The 17,895-nt window shown below is 39.3% G+C and overlaps 2 protein-coding genes and 1 long non-coding RNA gene across 4 annotated transcripts in view; 1 reads left to right on the top strand and 2 right to left on the bottom strand.

Moving 5' to 3' along the window:
- LOC117455554 (elongation factor 1-alpha) overlaps positions 1-13,096 on the bottom strand; it is a 32,185-nt gene extending 19,089 nt beyond the window's left edge. The window contains exons 1-2 of the mRNA XM_034095101.2: positions 12,901-13,096; positions 11,787-11,939 (exon numbers count right to left, since the gene is read on the bottom strand). Coding sequence (XP_033950992.1) covers positions 11,787-11,930 — 144 coding nt within the window. The 5' untranslated portion in view covers positions 11,931-11,939; positions 12,901-13,096. The remainder of the gene's footprint in view (positions 1-11,786; positions 11,940-12,900) is intronic.
- On the top strand, positions 6,501-7,985 carry LOC139434827 (uncharacterized). 2 transcript variants are annotated; one of them, XR_011644131.1, is made up of 4 exons: positions 6,501-6,562; positions 6,918-7,009; positions 7,391-7,583; positions 7,752-7,985. It is a non-coding gene; the product is annotated as an uncharacterized lncRNA (long non-coding RNA). The 2 variants fall into 2 exon arrangements; XR_011644130.1 differs by lacking the exon at positions 6,501-6,562 and having other exon boundaries at positions 6,829-7,009.
- An 89-nt stretch (positions 13,097-13,185) lies between the features above and the next one.
- LOC117455555 (elongation factor 1-alpha) lies at positions 13,186-16,698 on the bottom strand. Its single transcript, XM_034095102.2, has 8 exons — positions 16,590-16,698; positions 15,635-15,789; positions 15,031-15,210; positions 14,643-14,939; positions 14,406-14,556; positions 14,057-14,313; positions 13,736-13,970; positions 13,186-13,626 (listed from the first exon to the last, which is right to left on the bottom strand). The coding sequence occupies exons 2-8, from the start codon at positions 15,776-15,778 to the stop codon at positions 13,505-13,507; spliced, it is 1,386 nt and encodes a 461-aa protein (XP_033950993.1). The 5' UTR covers positions 15,779-15,789; positions 16,590-16,698; the 3' UTR covers positions 13,186-13,504.
- Positions 16,699-17,895: the final 1,197 nt, after the last annotated feature.

Below are 17,895 nucleotides of genomic sequence, written 5' to 3'. Positions count from 1 at the left end.
GCAGCATCAGAGCACGGTGCAGAGTCTCTAGATGAGTTCACAGTAGTCCCTCGTTCTTATTAAACATCCATGTTGTCGTCCGCTGTATAGAAAATTGTGGTTTCCATAGTTTCCCCACAGCAGCAGACACACACAATGACGTCCGCTGGCGCATCATAAACACGTCGGATAGTGAAAGTGCATTCGGATTCTCTAAAGTACCGCAGTCTCTTCTCCTAAGTCCTTTTGAATTCTCCTATCCACTATCCCTTAACCCCGTGACGTGTCACTCAGAGGTCAAGGAATAGACGATAGGGTTAGAACTTAGGAGCTGATTTTTAAACTATCCGACTGCAGCCCAACTCGCCTCGCCTCGCTCTTAAGGCTGCGGGCGTCTTTGTCCCGCGAGATTTCAAAGTCTCATGTGGGCGAGCCTCCAGAGCAAGTCGGACAAAATGACTAACCATCATGCAACGCACTAGCAAGACGTTACAGATATAGATAGATGGATATCATATATAGATAGATACTTCATTCATCCCAAATTGTGAAATGTGTGGAAACAAGTATAAACACAATAACATTAAATACAAATGAAAGCAATAGACAGGAATATATCAGTAGAAAGGACACGATGAATATTATAACATGTAATGTAGCCTTACTATGAAGGCTGACCTAAATACGGTGCTTTTCTACAGATTACTTTATTACTGCACTGGTAAAGTAAAATTAGGCCGATTAATAAGATGTGAAGTGCTTTGTAACTTTGACCCGCTTGACTGAATACACAACAAACAATGAAGAAATAGTTTTATCTGGGCTGCTTCGCTGCCAGCTGCTCCCCCCCGGGACCCGGAAGTGGCGTATAGCCTGCACTTCAACATCAACGAAAGTGCTCGAGATATGCTGTATTGAACCAATAACACAAACTAACTGTATCACTATAACATGATGATGAGGGTGATGGTGATGAAGAATGCATCTAACGTTCCGCTGTTCATTATAATACAAAAACAGAGCATTAAACAAACCATCATGCTCTTACTTTGAAATCATGCGGAAATGTAGTCATCAGCTGGCCATCACGTGGTTTCCGAAAATAACCGAGTGACACGAGTAGATTTTAGCCGAGACCGGCGGAAAATATGTCTCAAAATTCCGTGTGTGTAAAAAGACGATCCGCGAACAGAGATTTGAGATCCGTGAACAGAGAGTTGAGATCCGCAAGCGCATTTTTGGTCCACAAATACAAAATGGATTCAGAAATGCCTGATCGAAAGTTGTAAATGTTAAAGGAATGGTATGCTCATGACACTCATTTTTTAAAAATTATCATCCGATAAAACAGACCAGTCTCTGCCAGTCTCTCTCTCTCTCTTTTTTTTTTTTTAATCCGATGACATTATCAGTGATTTTAAACTGATTATATACCGAAATAACATCAACACTGTGGGCGCCGCCATTTCCCGGACGTGACGTAATCCATGCGTTTGGTTTTCGAAGACACGTTGATCTCCATGTTATTTACTGTAGTTTCTCTATTCAAATATGCCTCACTGTATCGCGAAATATTGCCATAATTCGGATAGGAACAATCCACGGAATGCTCGGTTCCATCTGTTGCCAAAAGGTAAGCATAAGAAGTACATTCTGAGGCAGTGGCTAGCGAAATGTGGCCGGCCCGAACCGAGAGATTTACAGGCTCATGTATGCAGCGAACATTTCACATTTCCGGACGACTACTCTGAGAGTATGATCAAACATAACATGGGATTTAAAGAACAACCATTACTCAATGGAGATGCAGTACCATCGGTCTTTCTGGTGTCATCACCGACCAGGACACCAGTTCGGCCAGTAGAGAAATTGCCCTCTGCAAGTGTGAAGCGACGGAGGAGCAGAAGTAGTGCTCGGAGTAAGAATAAGGTATGTTATAGCGCATTTCCATTGCAGCGGTTAGCCCCGTTTTAACGTCCAGGCCAGGACAGTTTTTGGTGGCCTTTCCATATAGCGTAGTACCGGCTAGTGTGTATTTCCCCCCAGTTTTTCCGGCCCCATAAAATCGTGATTCTATGGCCAGGGACAACGAAGCTGAGTATGCTAAACTAGAGAGGGAATCGCTAGCAAGGGTGGTACTACATGCATACATATAGTATCTTATATCATCTTCCTATTATACACACATGCATTTCCAAACATCTGGACTACCTATGTTGCAAATGTATTATCTTTTCAATTTACACACGGCATCGATTGCACGTCTGTCCGTCCTGGGAGAGGGATCCCTCCTCTGTTGCTCTCCCTGAGGTTTCTCCCATGTTCCCTTTAAACGGTGGGTTTTCTTCGGAAGTTTTTCCTTGTACGATGTGAGGGTCTTAGGACAGAGGGTGTCGTATTGTCATACTGATATGTGTGGCTGAATTCCCCCATCCAATCTCTTCACATTGGTCAAAACTTGTTCCTCTGCTGACGAGTCCGAACTGAAATACTCCACCATGTTTCCGTGTGTTGACAAAGTGAACGCATGGATGACGTCACGACCATCACGTGACTACTGAAAATGGCAAACATGGCGGCGGCCAGACGGAATATACAGGTCTTGATAAAAAAGAGCTATAAAATCATTATTTACCGGGGAATATCGCTGATTTCTTCAGGGTATGGTTTAAACATAACGTTTCACTAAATACTGAAGTTTTGATTAATTATCTAATGAGTGGACCATTCCTTTAAAGAGATATTCACAGATCTTTTTTTTATTTGTGAACATATTTAGCGTATTTGCAGATCCGTTTTACACTTGCAAATGTATTTGTGAGTTTGCAAATCTTTTAAATGCATTTGTGGATGTTGTTTTACATTTACAAATCACATATTTACACACAAATTATTTTTATGTTCACACAAATAATTATGAGACATATCTATGCCCATACACCTCAAACATTAAAACAAATCCAGAGTTACGTGTTTCTGTACTTCCTCTAAGAAGAAAGGACAGTAACAGAAGAGGTCTGTGGCTTCAGGCTTGATCGCCGTTCAAATGACGGCGTTGGTTTCCCCAAAAGTGGGCGGGGCTGTAAAGTGTAGATTTTACTCTCATCTATTATTCAAAACCATTCTATTTATTCTAACGTAAATTACATGCCAGTGTTTTATCTTTTATTTATTTGTTTTTATTTTAAATCGTATAATGTCGGACTTTTTTTCCGTCTGTGAGGAAAAGAAATGGGGCTCAGAGCCTCAAAATACTGAAATCTGTATTTTTTTAAATCTTTTCCTTCTAATGTATTATTCTTTTCTAAATAACACACTGTTATTTACTCAACAATAACACACAATTATCCTTGTTTTTATTTATTCATTTAATTCTATAATCTTGGGCTTTTTAGCCGTAAATAAAGTCACCGGAAACAGACGGGACATTTTGAGCGATACACACCACAAACCCACTAAACTGATTACCCAAGATCCTCAGCTTGAAGCTTGTTGATTGGATGTTTTAGCCGCAATGCACGCTGGGATATGGTGTTGATATGATATGGAGATATGATATCCGACAATGAAAAATAAAATAATACCTAATTCAGAGTGTGCTTGCTTTTCTCTTTGGAAGTCATCACATAACGGCATTGTAATACACGGTCCGGCTGCATTAAATATTACACATCTGCAGTAGTTCTTTATTTATAGAGAGAGACAAACAGGAGAACTGCTGCCAAAACTGAATACTTGACGTGGATCATAAATATATCAACAATTAAACAACATCTTCAATTTCTTTTCACAAAATACGTCTCCTTGCAGTATCAATAGTAATTCGGCTGACTTTTATATTTGATCCAATTGGTATATAGGTTATATTTACACCATAACGGTGCACAGCTGATAGAAAAGGACTTGTCGTTTTTAAAGATATTACTGATTTTCTTTGAATATCAGAATGTAAATACTGAGTTGAGAGAATAGTCAGGGGATTTGGGTGATGGGAGACACATCTATGGAATCACAATTTCAATAGCTTACCATTAAATGACGGATAGCCTATGCCTTTCTGTCTGTGATGTTTTACAAATCAGATATTAATGTGTAGAAGTAAAACAAGAGAAATAGTATAGCAATATCCTGTAAAAACATGAATAAAACTACACATCTTCAGATGTTATACATAAGTGTCTACACTAATAATACAAAGTTATTATTAGTATGCTGTGTGTACCTTGTGTGCACCGCCTAGTGGTTAAAGCATGTTATTGAATTATTTTTGTTGAATAATCTTATTTGATTAAAACAATATTAAGAGTACATACTTTCATAGGGGGAAAGTAGAAGGTCAATGATAGAAATATAGAATATAAAAAGTCAAGAAGATACTAAGTGATCTCTACAATAAAACAGTTTAGTGCCGGATGTACACAGATATTAATATGAGGATGTGCAAAACAGAAAAACGAATTCACCTTTATTAACACATTAAAGAATACTTTAGGTTAAGATCTTCTTTTAAACAAGAAAAAAGCTCTGGGGGTATCTATCTACAGATGAATGTTAAGCCTGACAAAGTACTTAACGTCTAAAATATTGCTTTCCTGCAATGTTAACTATGTTGAAGCACTTATTTTAACTGATATTATACACATTAATTATACTCTTATGTATGTAGATAGTATAAGAAATGTGCAGAATATGTGATGTTTAATGGTGGAGGTATACAGTACACACATATTGATAGATGTCTGTTGAGGAACCTGCGACCCAAGTTGTGTTTAAGATCAATACACCTTAGAAAATCTTGACATCTTGAAAGGGATGTGCAAAATAGCCATTATACAGTTTTAATTAACTATTAGTAGAGAATAGCGAGTAATGAATATACTTTATAAAGATCTGCAGATAAATGTTTAGTCTTCTCAAGCACCAACTATCAAATATCTCTCCTGATTGTTGGCACTTGACAATCACCTTCCCTGAATTTTATTCAGGTGTAACTAAAGTCTGCTTTAAGGGTTGTTTATATTCCACATCATTAATCAGAATCTGCAAAGTAACTAAACTAAATGTAGTGAAGTAAAAATACCAGGTTAACCTCTGAATTGTAGTGGAGTAGAATAACAAAGTAACAATGAGCTGTCGTGTGGGTATATATTAATGATGCCCATTATGGATACAAGCGATTTTCACCCATTTAGTAATTACATGTTTTAAATGTGTACACACCAATGTGTTTCCTATCCCCTAAACCTCCAGGGCTGTACACAGTTTAATACTGTCAACTTCTAAATTTGGGAAAAACGTCTTTTAAAACTACAATTCCCAGTAGAGACGTGCCATAGAGAACATGTTGCGAAACACAATAGCCAGCATGTGTAGTTCTGGTGGGGCGTTCGAGTCCAGTTTTGAATAGTCTGCCGTGGTTTCGTTCCATTTCAAAGAGCTTGACGCTCGGCGTAACCTTGGCGCAACATCACGGGGTTTGTCAACGGGACTGTAGTCCCAAACGATAGCTGGGGATTATGGGTAGTGTAGTGTCTTCGGCCATCCTAAATCTCGAAATGTCCCGTCTGTTTCTGGTGACTTTATTTACGGCTAAAAAGCATGCTAAAATGCCCAAGATTATAGAATTAAACGAATAAATAAAAACAAGGATAATTGTGTGTTATTGTTGAGTAAATAACAGTGTGTTATTTAGAAAAGAATAACAAATTAGAAGGAAGAGATTTAAAAAAAATACAGATTTCAGTATTTTGAATCTCTAAACCCCATTTCTTTTCCTCAAAGACGACAAAAAAAGTCCGACATTATACGATTTAAAATAAAAACAGATAAATAAAAAGATAAAACACTGGCATGTAATACGTAAGAATAAATAGAATGGTTTTGAATAATAGATGAGAGTAAAATCTACTTCACTTTACAGCCCCGCCCACTTTTGGGGAAACCAACGCTGTCATTTGAACGGCGATCAAGCCTGAAGCCACAGAGCTCTTCTGTTACTGTCCTTTCTTCTTAGAGGAAGTACAGAAACACGTAACTCTGGATTTGTTTTAATGTTTGAGGTGCAATAAACGACACAGCAGCTTTTTGTCATGTTCAAACTATTATGTTTTGCCTCGCTCATGAGAGTAACAGCTGGCGAAATTACAGCCTCGCCTACTGATTTTAATTTAACCATATATCGAGCCCGATTGTCGATTTCAAAGGTGTGCTCTAAAATGATATTTATAAATGACTATTATCATTATTATAAGCAAGACAATAAATGGCAAAGATATGTAGAAAATAAATGTATTTAAGATACGTTCATAAGAAACGTAACCTGGGAGAAAACATGTTTCTAGAAGATATGTAGAAAATAAACGTATTTGAGATACGTTCATAACGAACGTAACGTGGGAGAAAATACGTTTCTAGCTAAACGTAATTGAGAATGCAGTTTAGTTCTGTGGGAACGTCATTTTTAGGAGACAGGGTTGATATAAACACTAGATGGCTCATGGGAGATTTTCCAGCGTAGCTGACCGGCCGCCATCTTGCTACAGTTAACAATTACTCTGATTCGCGTTATGGTAGCTGTTGTAAGGTGAGTGATCTGCACAAAAATACTCTTAACTCACTGAAATCTTGACTGATTTACAAACGGTTTGGTTTATTATAAACATGATTAGCATGGCTATGATACAGGAATTCTTGGACATGTTGAAATTGCAGCTTTTCTTTGTGTATGTGGTTGTATTTATTAGCTGGCTAATAACAAGAGGCTGTCAGTGAGACCTAGTATTACAAAGTTGACCCAGCAACTTTACACCAGTGGGAGAGGCAGAACTGCTCTTTCTTTTCAACACAACTTAAGTTACACATGATTTCTTCCAAGTGGTTTGGCTTGTTAAAAACATCTTACATTATGATACAGGAATTTGCTGGCTTTGTGTTTACAGAAGTACCTGACTATGCCGGACTTTTGTGCAGCCTACGGATGCTCTAATCACCGCAGTCTGGAAACAAGAACCCGTGGGATCACCTTTCACGTGTAAGATATGACAATATTATGACTAAAATCAGGATAATCGTTAATTACTTAGTGGATGTATGTACATTACAAGTCCTGCTACACAGGATCAGTGGGGCTATGTGAGATAATAGTATTGCAAGATTGTTGTTGACCCAGCCTCTTTAGAATATGTTGTTACCATTTCTTTACACAATTATTTAATGTTTCTATTGGACACCTTTTTTATTACTCTTAGTGTGGTTGTCTTATTCTTAAAGTAGGCTATACATACATGCATACATACCAAAAATATGATAATTTCGGTGTGTATTTTTGTCCTACCCTTAATGTTAAAGGAAAGAAGGGAGGAACATGTTGACAATAATTTATATATCTGGCTACCTTTCTCATATTTTTAAGGTTTCCCAAAACCAAATAGAGGAGGAGGCAGTGGGAACTCGCCCTAAGAAGGGACGGTTTTGTTTCCTGTGACAGGACACTGCTCTGCAGAGAGCACTTCAGGAGTGAGGAATTTGACCGGACAGGGCAGACTGTCCGGCTTAAAGATGGTGTTGTGCCAACAATATTCAACTTCCCAGCTCATCTTCAAAGGGTATGTGTATCATTGGCCAACAACAATTCAAGGTGTATAAGATTGATATATAAATATGTGATTAAATGTCACACTTTAGTTTTTCTTTCTGCAAGTTTAGGAATAAATAATGTGTTGTGTATTACAGCACATTTTAAACACTCAACATGTCTTTAATGTTTATTTTAGCCGGAAGCAACAAGAAGCACAACCACTTCAACAAGAGCGGAAGATGAACCTCAGCCTAATGTTGTGAGTATTCTGAATGTGGCCAAGACCAGAGAGATGGTCATTGATTTCAGGAGGGTGAGGACGTCTCCTCTACCCCTGTGCATTCTGGGATAGGATGTGGCTGTTGTGGAGGACTACAAATACCTGGGAGTGCACTTAGACAATGGGCTGAACTGGAGGATCAACACTGACGCTGTGCACAAGAAGAGATATTAGAAGAAGGATATTAATTTCCATATTACTATTATTTATATATTCGTATATTTTGATATTTATATATTAATGGCGAATCTCTACCACTAGGAGCATATATCGCCACCTACTATGTATTTATTAAATCTTCATGTTCCATGAGACGCAGCACTATGTTCTCCACATGTTTATGTTTGCTCAGTCTAATAAACCCATAACATAGTTGTGAAAGAATACCAAAGCTGAGGCTGGACGATGATTGATTGTTGGTGTGCCATGTGTCACCGTGTGTCTTATTGGTTTTGTGTTATACTGTATTTTATTGTGTGCAGCTGGTCCTTATCTCTAAGACACATTTAAAACAAATAACCTTGAAGTCCCTTCTCTCCCCACCTGCTCCTGCTTCCTACATCCCCTCCACACCACACCAAGTTGTTCTTCTTAATAATAATAATAATAATAATAATAATACATTTATTTTGGGTTTCATAACACCCAAGGACACATAGGATAGTTTATGTTTAAATTGTTCCCTATATTGCATAGGGGCAATATAGGGAACCATTTAAACAGTGGATTTTGTGATATATCAGCCGGGGTGAGACAAGACAAACCACAAATGGACTACAGAAGGACACAAAAGGACACATGGTACAGTTTATATTATTCTTGGTCTTTTTTCAATAACATATTTCAAAGGTTCTGGATTTGTTTACAAATCTAGAAACTAAATACAAAACTAGGATGATATGAAGATCTCATGTCAAAAATAATTGTGATAAATTAGACAGAACTGGCCTGTCTGTGAGCACATTTTATGTTGGTTTGGTTCTTCTGATAAAGGTGTGAATATCTAAATAATATACCAACATATGCTATTGTCATTAGTTGTGTCCCTGTTCTTAAAGCCAAGGCATTGCTAAATTAACAACTCTTGGCTTACAGAGTGGTAACATGAGACCGATTTTTATATATAAAATATAAATGTATTTTAATTTGATAATTTATTTGAAATATTAACAATATAATAAAATAAATGGAAATATATACACCGGCAAATATTTAATATAAATACCTTGTGTGTGTGTGTGTATAGCTATTGCTTTATCTGATTAATGTTATTTTCATATGAAAGTCCATGATTATAAGTATGCAGTATCATAACTACATCTTTGATGTTTATAAAAAACTAAACCGTTTGAAAATTGAGCAAGCTATGGTTATTTAAATAGTAAACTATAATGTTATGAATGAGAGAACTCCCTGTAGCAAGATGGCGGCCAAGTGGCAACGTCGGTCTCCATTGGCCAGCAGCGCGGGTGAGTCATCTAGTGTTTATATATATCTATGGGCAGACCCCTCTCCAATTTATGTAAACCTTATTTCCAAGGCACTTTATAATTATTGGATCTTGAATCTTCCACGCAAACCAAAGTTAGCCATGGAGTGCCACAGGGCTCAGTGCTCGGACCTATTTTGTTCACATTATATATGCTTCCGTTAGGCAATATTATAAGGAATCATTCTGTAAACTTTCATTGTTATGCGGATGATACTCAACTATATTTATCAATCAAGCCTGATGAAATTAATCATCTAAATAAAATTCAAGACTGCCTTAAGGACTTAAAAACGTGGATGACCTTAAACTTTTTGATGTTAAACACGACCAAAACTGAAGTTATTGTACTTGGCCCGAAGAATCTACGAAACAAATTATCTAAAGACATACTAACTATGGATGGCATTAATTTGGCCTCCAGTGAGACTGTAAGGAATCTTGGTGTTATATTTGATCAGGATTTATCCTTTAACGCCCACATAAAATCAATTTCAAGGACCGCCTACTTCCATCTACGTAACATTGCAAAAATCAGGCATATCTTGCCTCAAAACGATGCAGAGAAACTAGTCCATGCATTTGTTACTTCTAGGCTGGATTATTGTAACTCTTTATTATCAGGGAGTACCAAGAAGTCAATCAAGTCGCTTCAGCTGATTCAAAATGCTGCGGCTCGTGTACTAACCAGAGTTAGGAAAAGGGACCACATTACTCCTGTTCTGGCTGCCTTACACTGGCTCCCTATAGAACACAGGATAGAATTTAAAATTCTTCTTCTCGCCTACAAAGCCCTTAATGGGCAGGCGCCATCTTACCTTAAAGAACTCATTATACCCTACTGTCCTACTAGGGCATTGCGTTCCAAGAATGCAGGGTTGTTGGTTGTTCCTAGAATCTTTAAAAGTACAATGGGAGCCAGAGCCTTTTCTTATCAAGCTCCACATTTGTGGAATCAGCTTCCAGTTTGTGTTCGGGCGGCAGACACCCTATCCGTTTTTAAGAGTGCGCTTAAGACCTTCCTTTTGATAAAGCTTATAGTTAGGGCTGATTAGATTCAGCCCCTAGTTTTGCTGATATAGGCTTAGTTTGTCGGGGGACATCTTACTTCTTCCTTCTCTCTGTCTATACCCGTGTACACTCATGTTCCGATTAACCCAGCTTCCCCAAATGTCTTTCTTTTTGGTGTCTATATACGCTGGGATCCGGAGTCATGGATGATCCTGCGGTCCTGTGTCCTGGATCGCGAGCGCTGGATCTTGAGTCGTGGCTGTGGTCCTGGATGGATATCCTCGTGGATTCATCTTCCTATTATACACACATGCATTTCCAAACATTTGGACTACCTATGTTGCAAATGTATTATCTTTTCAATTTACACACGGCATCTATTGCACGTCTGTCCGTCCTGGGAGAGGGATCCCTCCTCTGTTGCTCTCCCTGAGGTTTCTCCCATTTTTCCCTTTAAAACTGGGTTTTCTTTGGAAGTTTTTCCTTGTACGATGTGAGGGTCTAAGGACAGAGGGTGTCGTATTGTCATACTGATATTCTGTACACACTGTGAAGACCACTGAGACAAATGTAACATTTGTGATATTGGGCTATATAAATAAACATTGATTGATTGATTGATTGATTGATTGATTGATTGATTGGGATAAACAGGTTTGAAATCATTCCAATTTAGGACAGTAAACCAAAAATATCGTTTAAAACTGGAGATTAAAAAAAAGCATTACTAAATAAATGTTAACTAGGTAAAATAATATATGAATGAACAAAAATAAAATAAATTACATTTATTTGTTATTGGATATGGCATACCTATTTGATTATTAAAATGTAAACCGATCTTTTTCATATGGGTGTTTAGAGTTGTACCCCCAGATCTAGTCTCTAGTAATTGTGTGCTCAAAGTATTTTCTATAAAATCTCGCCTAGGGCATCAAATTGGCTAGAACTGGCCCTGCTTTCATGTCATGTGATACCTTGCATGACAGCTGTAGCTAGCAGCAGCACGTTTGGCAGCATTATAAAAAATGTAATAGCTTGCATTTATAATGTACAGCAAACCAAAGCACAAGAGCGGCGCTCAAAAGAGAAAGGACAAGAGAGAGTGTATGTCCATACGTGTGTGAGTGCATCAGCGTGCGCTTATGTTTGGGGCTATGGGCCCAAAACAATATTTGCACTGGGGCCAATCACAACCTTGTTACGCCACTGGGGACAGTGCATGTGTTTTAAACATAGGGGTTTAAACCATAGACAGACTGTAAAGGTTTAAACAGTAGGTGGCAGTTTAAAACAAGCAATACCAGGGAGCAGTGTTATCCACCACCACACCCGTTTCCCTTACATATCTGATGATATAGAAGATAATACCGATTTTGTCTTCCCTATTTTCATGTGATTTATGTTTAGTGACAACATTATAACCAAGGCATGTGTTTCCACAAACTAACCTCAGCGGCTTCCTTCTCGAACTTCTCGATGGTTCTCTTGTCGATTCCTCCGCACTTATAGATCAGGTGGCCGGTGGTGGTGGACTTGCCGGAGTCGACATGGCCAATGACCACGATGTTGATGTGGAACTTTTCCTTTCCCATTTTGATTTACTGGTTATAAACATGGGGAACAGTTATGTTGACTCTATGCAATATATGTCAGACTTATGGTATGGGCAGCACTATGTGAGGTCATTAGCCGTGAGATAAATTAGCCAACTTTATAGTGAACTGCTGGACTTTAACTGCCATTAAATCGTACTATGAATAAGTTAACATTGTGAGTAGTTACAGTAAATATCTATGAAAGTTTGAACATCTGAGTAGCGTGAGATCAGTAGGGATACATAACGCATTTAAATCTTTATTAAACGTCTCATGATTAATCTCTGCGGCATATTAAATCAGTTAGCTAACGTTAGCTCGTCAGTCGTTACGTAACGAAGCATAATGTAGCTGTGTAGGGCGATTAAACGTCGAGTAAAGCGTTCAGTGCGGATGGGTTATTTTTTACATGAACGACTCAGTATCTGTCATTTTGGGCTCTCGTGCACGCCACCGGAAAGGCATTGGATGAGTCACGCGCCATGTGCCGGCTGCTCAGCCTCCATGTTGTGCCGCGAGCGCAGAGCCGCCATGTTACTGACTGATGCATGCGCGCTCCCGACTCAGTGCAGCCACAGCAGTGTGCGCGTTCATGACGTTAGACAGAAGAAACTACAATGACTGGCATAATGATATCCGACAATTTTAGAGCTCAAGTTTTTCAATTAGGGAGTTTGTACACCTAATGCCTTAAAGCCCCTTTAGACAAAGTCGAACAAATATATTTAACCATATGATATACAAGGTTTGAATAAGATTTACATAGGTGAGCTGGCATGTTAACCCCGTTTGTATGTACCTGGATAACATTTGTATGCAATAGGTTGAGCAAGATTGTAGGACAGACCAATTGGCCATAGATCAAGCTTGTATACATGACTCCAAACTCCCTGCTATGTAATAACACTTGCTATTTTTGCAAAGACATGCATACAGTAAAGCTTTTATTAAAAGATGTGTCACCAACCTGTGCCCAGCAAATAAGACGTTCCCTGATAGTGTATGGTAGGCAAAAAAGGACCGTATGTGATCCGTCCCGAGTTTTTAATACTGAAAAGGGGGAGAGGGAGGGCTGTGCATGCTCTTGTTGCTGTCAGACAACGGAAGGGATGCCATTGGCTGGGGTGGCATAATTCCTACGAGGAGATTGGATGGCAAGTGCATCACTAGACAGATAGCATGGTTAAAAACCGCTGCACCAGACAGAGGCAGCCGAAATCTACAACACCTGCAATAAGGGCAGACAAGCCAATTTCAATTTTTTCAAAGACATTTATTTTTATTAGTTACCAGCAGCTTTCTTTCCAATTAAATTTGTGGCATTTGAACAACATTTCCAACTTAAACTTAACTGAGAAGAGGCACCGTCATGTGATTCAGGTAAGTGACAATGCCATTTAGTTCTTTTTCCTGCGAAAACTTTTGCGATGGGTTTTAATCAGCATAAGCCAGTCCTTGAGTAACGAGATCTGCCACAGAGAAGATGATATAGGGTGAGGGCATGGCAGGGGGAAAGGAGTGGCCCGCTGCTGCCGGCACACTTCTTGTTGCTGGATGTCCTGCACGACCATTCATTTCTTCTTGATGATCTTCTCTGCAGCCTTGGTTGTCTTTCCGGAAGCATCCTTGGTCACAACAGACTTGATGACACCGACAGCCACTGTCTGTCTCATGTCACGGACGGCGAAACGACCTGGAATACAGGAGTGTCGACATTAGTAATGCATTGTGCACATAAACAGAATGTATACTTCATTTTTTACATTTTTCAGTTTGTATACAACAGGATTTCAAATACATACCGAGGGGAGGGTAGCTTGAGAAGGACTCCACAACCATTGGCTTCTGTGGGATCATTTTGACAATGGCGGCGTCTCCTGACTTGACAAACTTGGGGCTATCCTCAATCTTCTTGCCAGAACGACGATCAATCTTTTCGATGAGCTCGGTGAACTTGCAGGCAATGTGAGCTGTGTGGCAATCCAGCACTGGTGCGTAACCTGCGTTGATCTGGCCAGGGTGGTTCAGGATGATGACCTGTGGACACATTTTCATTAGAGCTCTACCAAATAGAATATTTTTATCATTATTTGACCATCAAGCCATTGAAATTAAATGCTAACCTGGGCGTTGAAGTTGTCGGCTCCCTTGGGTGGGTCGTTCTTGCTGTCGCCAGCCACGTATCCACGGCGGATTTCCTTGACGGACACGTTCTTGATGTTGAAACCGACATTGTCACCGGGCATAGCCTCAGTCAGAGACTCGTGGTGCATCTCCACAGACTTCACCTCAGTGGTGAGCATAGCAGGTGCAAAGGTTACGACCATGCCGGGCTTCAGGAGACCGGTCTCAACACGACCCACGGGTACTGTTCCAATACCTGAGTAAAATAATTGGGTTAAGTCACCTAGCTTTAAGAGAAGTTATAATTTACAGCACTACCTTTACTAATAAAAAAAGTTCCATTCATACCGCCGATTTTGTAGACATCCTGCAGGGGCAGACGGAGGGGCTTGTCGGTGGGGCGGGACGGGGGCAGGATGGCATCGAGAGATTCCAGCAGAGTGACTCCATTGGCATTACCCTCCTTACGCTCAACCTTCCATCCCTTGAACCATGTCATCTGAGGACAGATTCAAAATAAACAATTAGTTCCAAGTCTAATCCACCCTGTACACAAGTCAGGCACCTTAAAGTAACATTTCTCACCTTTTCACTGGCTTCCAGCATGTTGTCTCCGTGCCATCCAGAGATGGGGACAAAGGGCACAGTTAAGGGGTTGTAGCCGATCTTCTTGATGTAAGTGCTCACTTCCTTGGCGATTTCTTCATAACGGGCCTGGCTGTAAGGGGGCTCGGTGGAGTCCATCTTGTTGACTCCTACGATGAGCTGCTTCACACCGAGGGTGAAAGCCAGCAGGGCGTGCTCACGGGTCTGGCCGTTCTTGGAGATACCGGCCTCAAACTCACCAACACCGGCAGCAACGATCAGCACAGCGCAGTCAGCCTAGAAATAAAATTAGATTTGAAGTTTGTATGTCGTCAGAAGGCTTATGGATCAAAACTTGAGCGTGCCATTTATTAATATGATAACTTACCTGAGAGGTACCAGTGATCATGTTCTTGATGAAATCCCTGTGTCCAGGGGCATCAATGATGGTCACGTAGTACTTGGCAGTCTCAAACTTCCACAGAGCGATGTCGATGGTGATACCACGCTCACGCTCTGCCTTCAGTTTGTCCAACACCCAGGCGTACTTGAAGGAGCCCTTGCCCATCTATTGAAATGGGAATAATTGGGAAATATTAGATATAATTCTTCAGCCTCTAGAAAACAGTCAATTGAAGAACATTTGTAAAATGTCAAGAATCGATCATATATTGTTTGCTATAAATTGTTCTGCGACACAATGACATTTTTGAATATAGATACTCTCTTAAAATTAATGTATTTTTGGCAGTAGTGTTTAAGCCCATTATTATTTAAAAACAAAAAACATTGTAACTTGTTAAATGGTGGTCAGCACCAGGCAGTGTAAAGTGCACAGTCACAAGCAATGCTACTGTTAGGCCACACCCCGTGCGTGCGCGCTCACGGGTCATTCTCGTGCCGGGAATGAGCAGCTCAGAGTGGGCATGCTGGCGCCGCCATCTTGGCTGTATAACGGTGTAAAAAAAAATAGATATAGCCCAATTGCTTACCTCAGCGGCTTCCTTCTCGAACTTCTCGATGGTTCTCTTGTCGATTCCTCCGCATTTGTAGATCAAATGACCGGTGGAAGTGGACTTGCCGGAGTCGACATGGCCAATGACCACGATGTTGATGTGGAACTTTTCCTTTCCCATTGTTGTAGTTTCTGTCAAAAAAATAAAATAACCAAGACCGTTAAGAAATGTATCAAGTGGAAGTGCGCCATCATTTATTAGCCTTGTTAATGCCAAATTAAAGGGCGGTAATGCTCCGTTAATGAACCATGATGACCCGGGCCCAGATTAATGTGAACACCCTTCAGGCAGTTTATTCAACTTCTTTTAAAAAGAAAACCCGACACGAACATTCAAATACATAACACATCATTCAAACCACTTAATATGAAATACATTTATCGTTTTGTGTTAACGTCATTCTGTCCATGGTGTGGGCAGCTAGCAAGGGGCTATTGCTGCTAGGCCTCACTCGGCCACAAGCCCGACAGAGACACGTGTTACACTATGGGCCACGTCGTATTAAGTTACAAAGACTGCCAAATATCTAGAAGCTATTTTGCTAGGCACCCACCGCCTGACACTGGATAATAGTGCAGTTGTTAAAAGAGGGGGGAAAGAAATGCTATTACAGCATCCCCGGTTCTCCGCTTTCAAGTCCCCTCTTTGTTCCTTCCTCCACACTCGGTACACCCGCATTAACCGCCTTTGTTTCAACTTAATACAGGATCAAACAAAAACACAAAACACGCTCACACTAGAATACCCAGTTATAACGACCCTTTACATGTAGCGGTAATTTCTTCACACAAAAAGCCACAGGTTTGAGTTAAGTTACATAACCGAAAAGACAACATTTTAAAAAAACCTCATATTTTCAGAGAGTAAACTCCTAGCTAAATCTAATCCCGCGATAAAACTATTAAAAGGCCTCAGTCAAAGTTGAACTTACCGGTGTTTCTGGGTTTACACGGCCAATGCTGCTGCCCCTAGCCAGGTAACAGAAAGAGAAGGAGAAAGGGTTGTACTCTGGGTTTTATACTGACTGGGAGGCGGCCTGACTTCCCGTCGCCCTCCTCCGCAAATCAAACACATTCCTGCAAAAAACGTCAGCACGTCACCGGATGAACCGCATGAAACATGCATGATGACACTGTGCATATTGATGAAACTCACGATAACAGCGATACTCTAACTGTTACAGACATGTTAAATATATCGAAAACAGAGAGTAAAATAACACACGTTGTCATGTTTATGGGTTACTTATTTCACCCTCAACTTTTTGAGTTCATCCATCAGCTATTTTACAAGTTGTTTTTTACTTCCTAGTAGGAAATGTTTCAACCATTATAATATAATAATATTATAATATAAATAAATTATGTAATGCAGAAATATTATTTTAAAAAACGGTGTAAATATAACACATACAACTGATATTTCTCTGCATATTGGGAAGTGATTTTTCATCATTAATATAAACAACAATAGGAAAAAATAACAATTTCAGACCATAACAGCACATATTGTCAAGTTGAAGGGTTATTTTACTGGCAACTTGTTGAGTTCATCCATCAACTGTTTCATACGTTTTTATTGACTTCCTTTTATGATATTTTTCCACCATTAACACAATATGAATACATTATATATCATATTCTATTTACGTGTAGACTCCTTGCACTATTTTTTATTTGTATTTTTGTATTTTATCATGTTGCATAGTTGGAGGAGCTTGGGTCATAACATTTTCATTGCCATTTCTACATTGTAGCTTATGTGCATATAACATTAAAACCTTTGAATCTTATGTCATGCAAAAAAGATTATTAAAAAAAGCGGGTTGAAAACAATACATTTTTCAAAATATAATACTATAATTGATCTTTTTTTAATAAAATATACTCCACGTTAAAAAGACACAAGACATAAAATATGTCTTCATGACATAGCCTTTATAAAGTTCAAGTTTGATTCAGGGATTTATAATTCAATTATTTTATGGTTTGTGTAAATATCATACATAAAACAGATAATTGTGATTTTCATCAAAAAAACAAACTATTTCAGACCATAACACCACAGGGATTTCCCCCTGTCCCACCCCCTTACTGTGATACTGGGACAAATCATCAGCCTGAGAGGATTATCTCAATCTGAATGAGATTTACATTCAAACAGAGCGAAGACCTAGAAAAGAGGAACTCATGCTGTTTTCAAGACCCCTTATCTTGCCAGTCATTTACATTAGGGGC

This window comes from Pseudochaenichthys georgianus, chromosome 11 (genome assembly GCF_902827115.2).
Source record: "Pseudochaenichthys georgianus chromosome 11, fPseGeo1.2, whole genome shotgun sequence".
Taxonomy (NCBI): Eukaryota; Metazoa; Chordata; class Actinopteri; order Perciformes; family Channichthyidae; genus Pseudochaenichthys; species Pseudochaenichthys georgianus.
The sequence above is the reverse complement of the archived record's forward strand: the minus strand, read 5'-3'. Positions and strand labels throughout refer to the sequence as shown.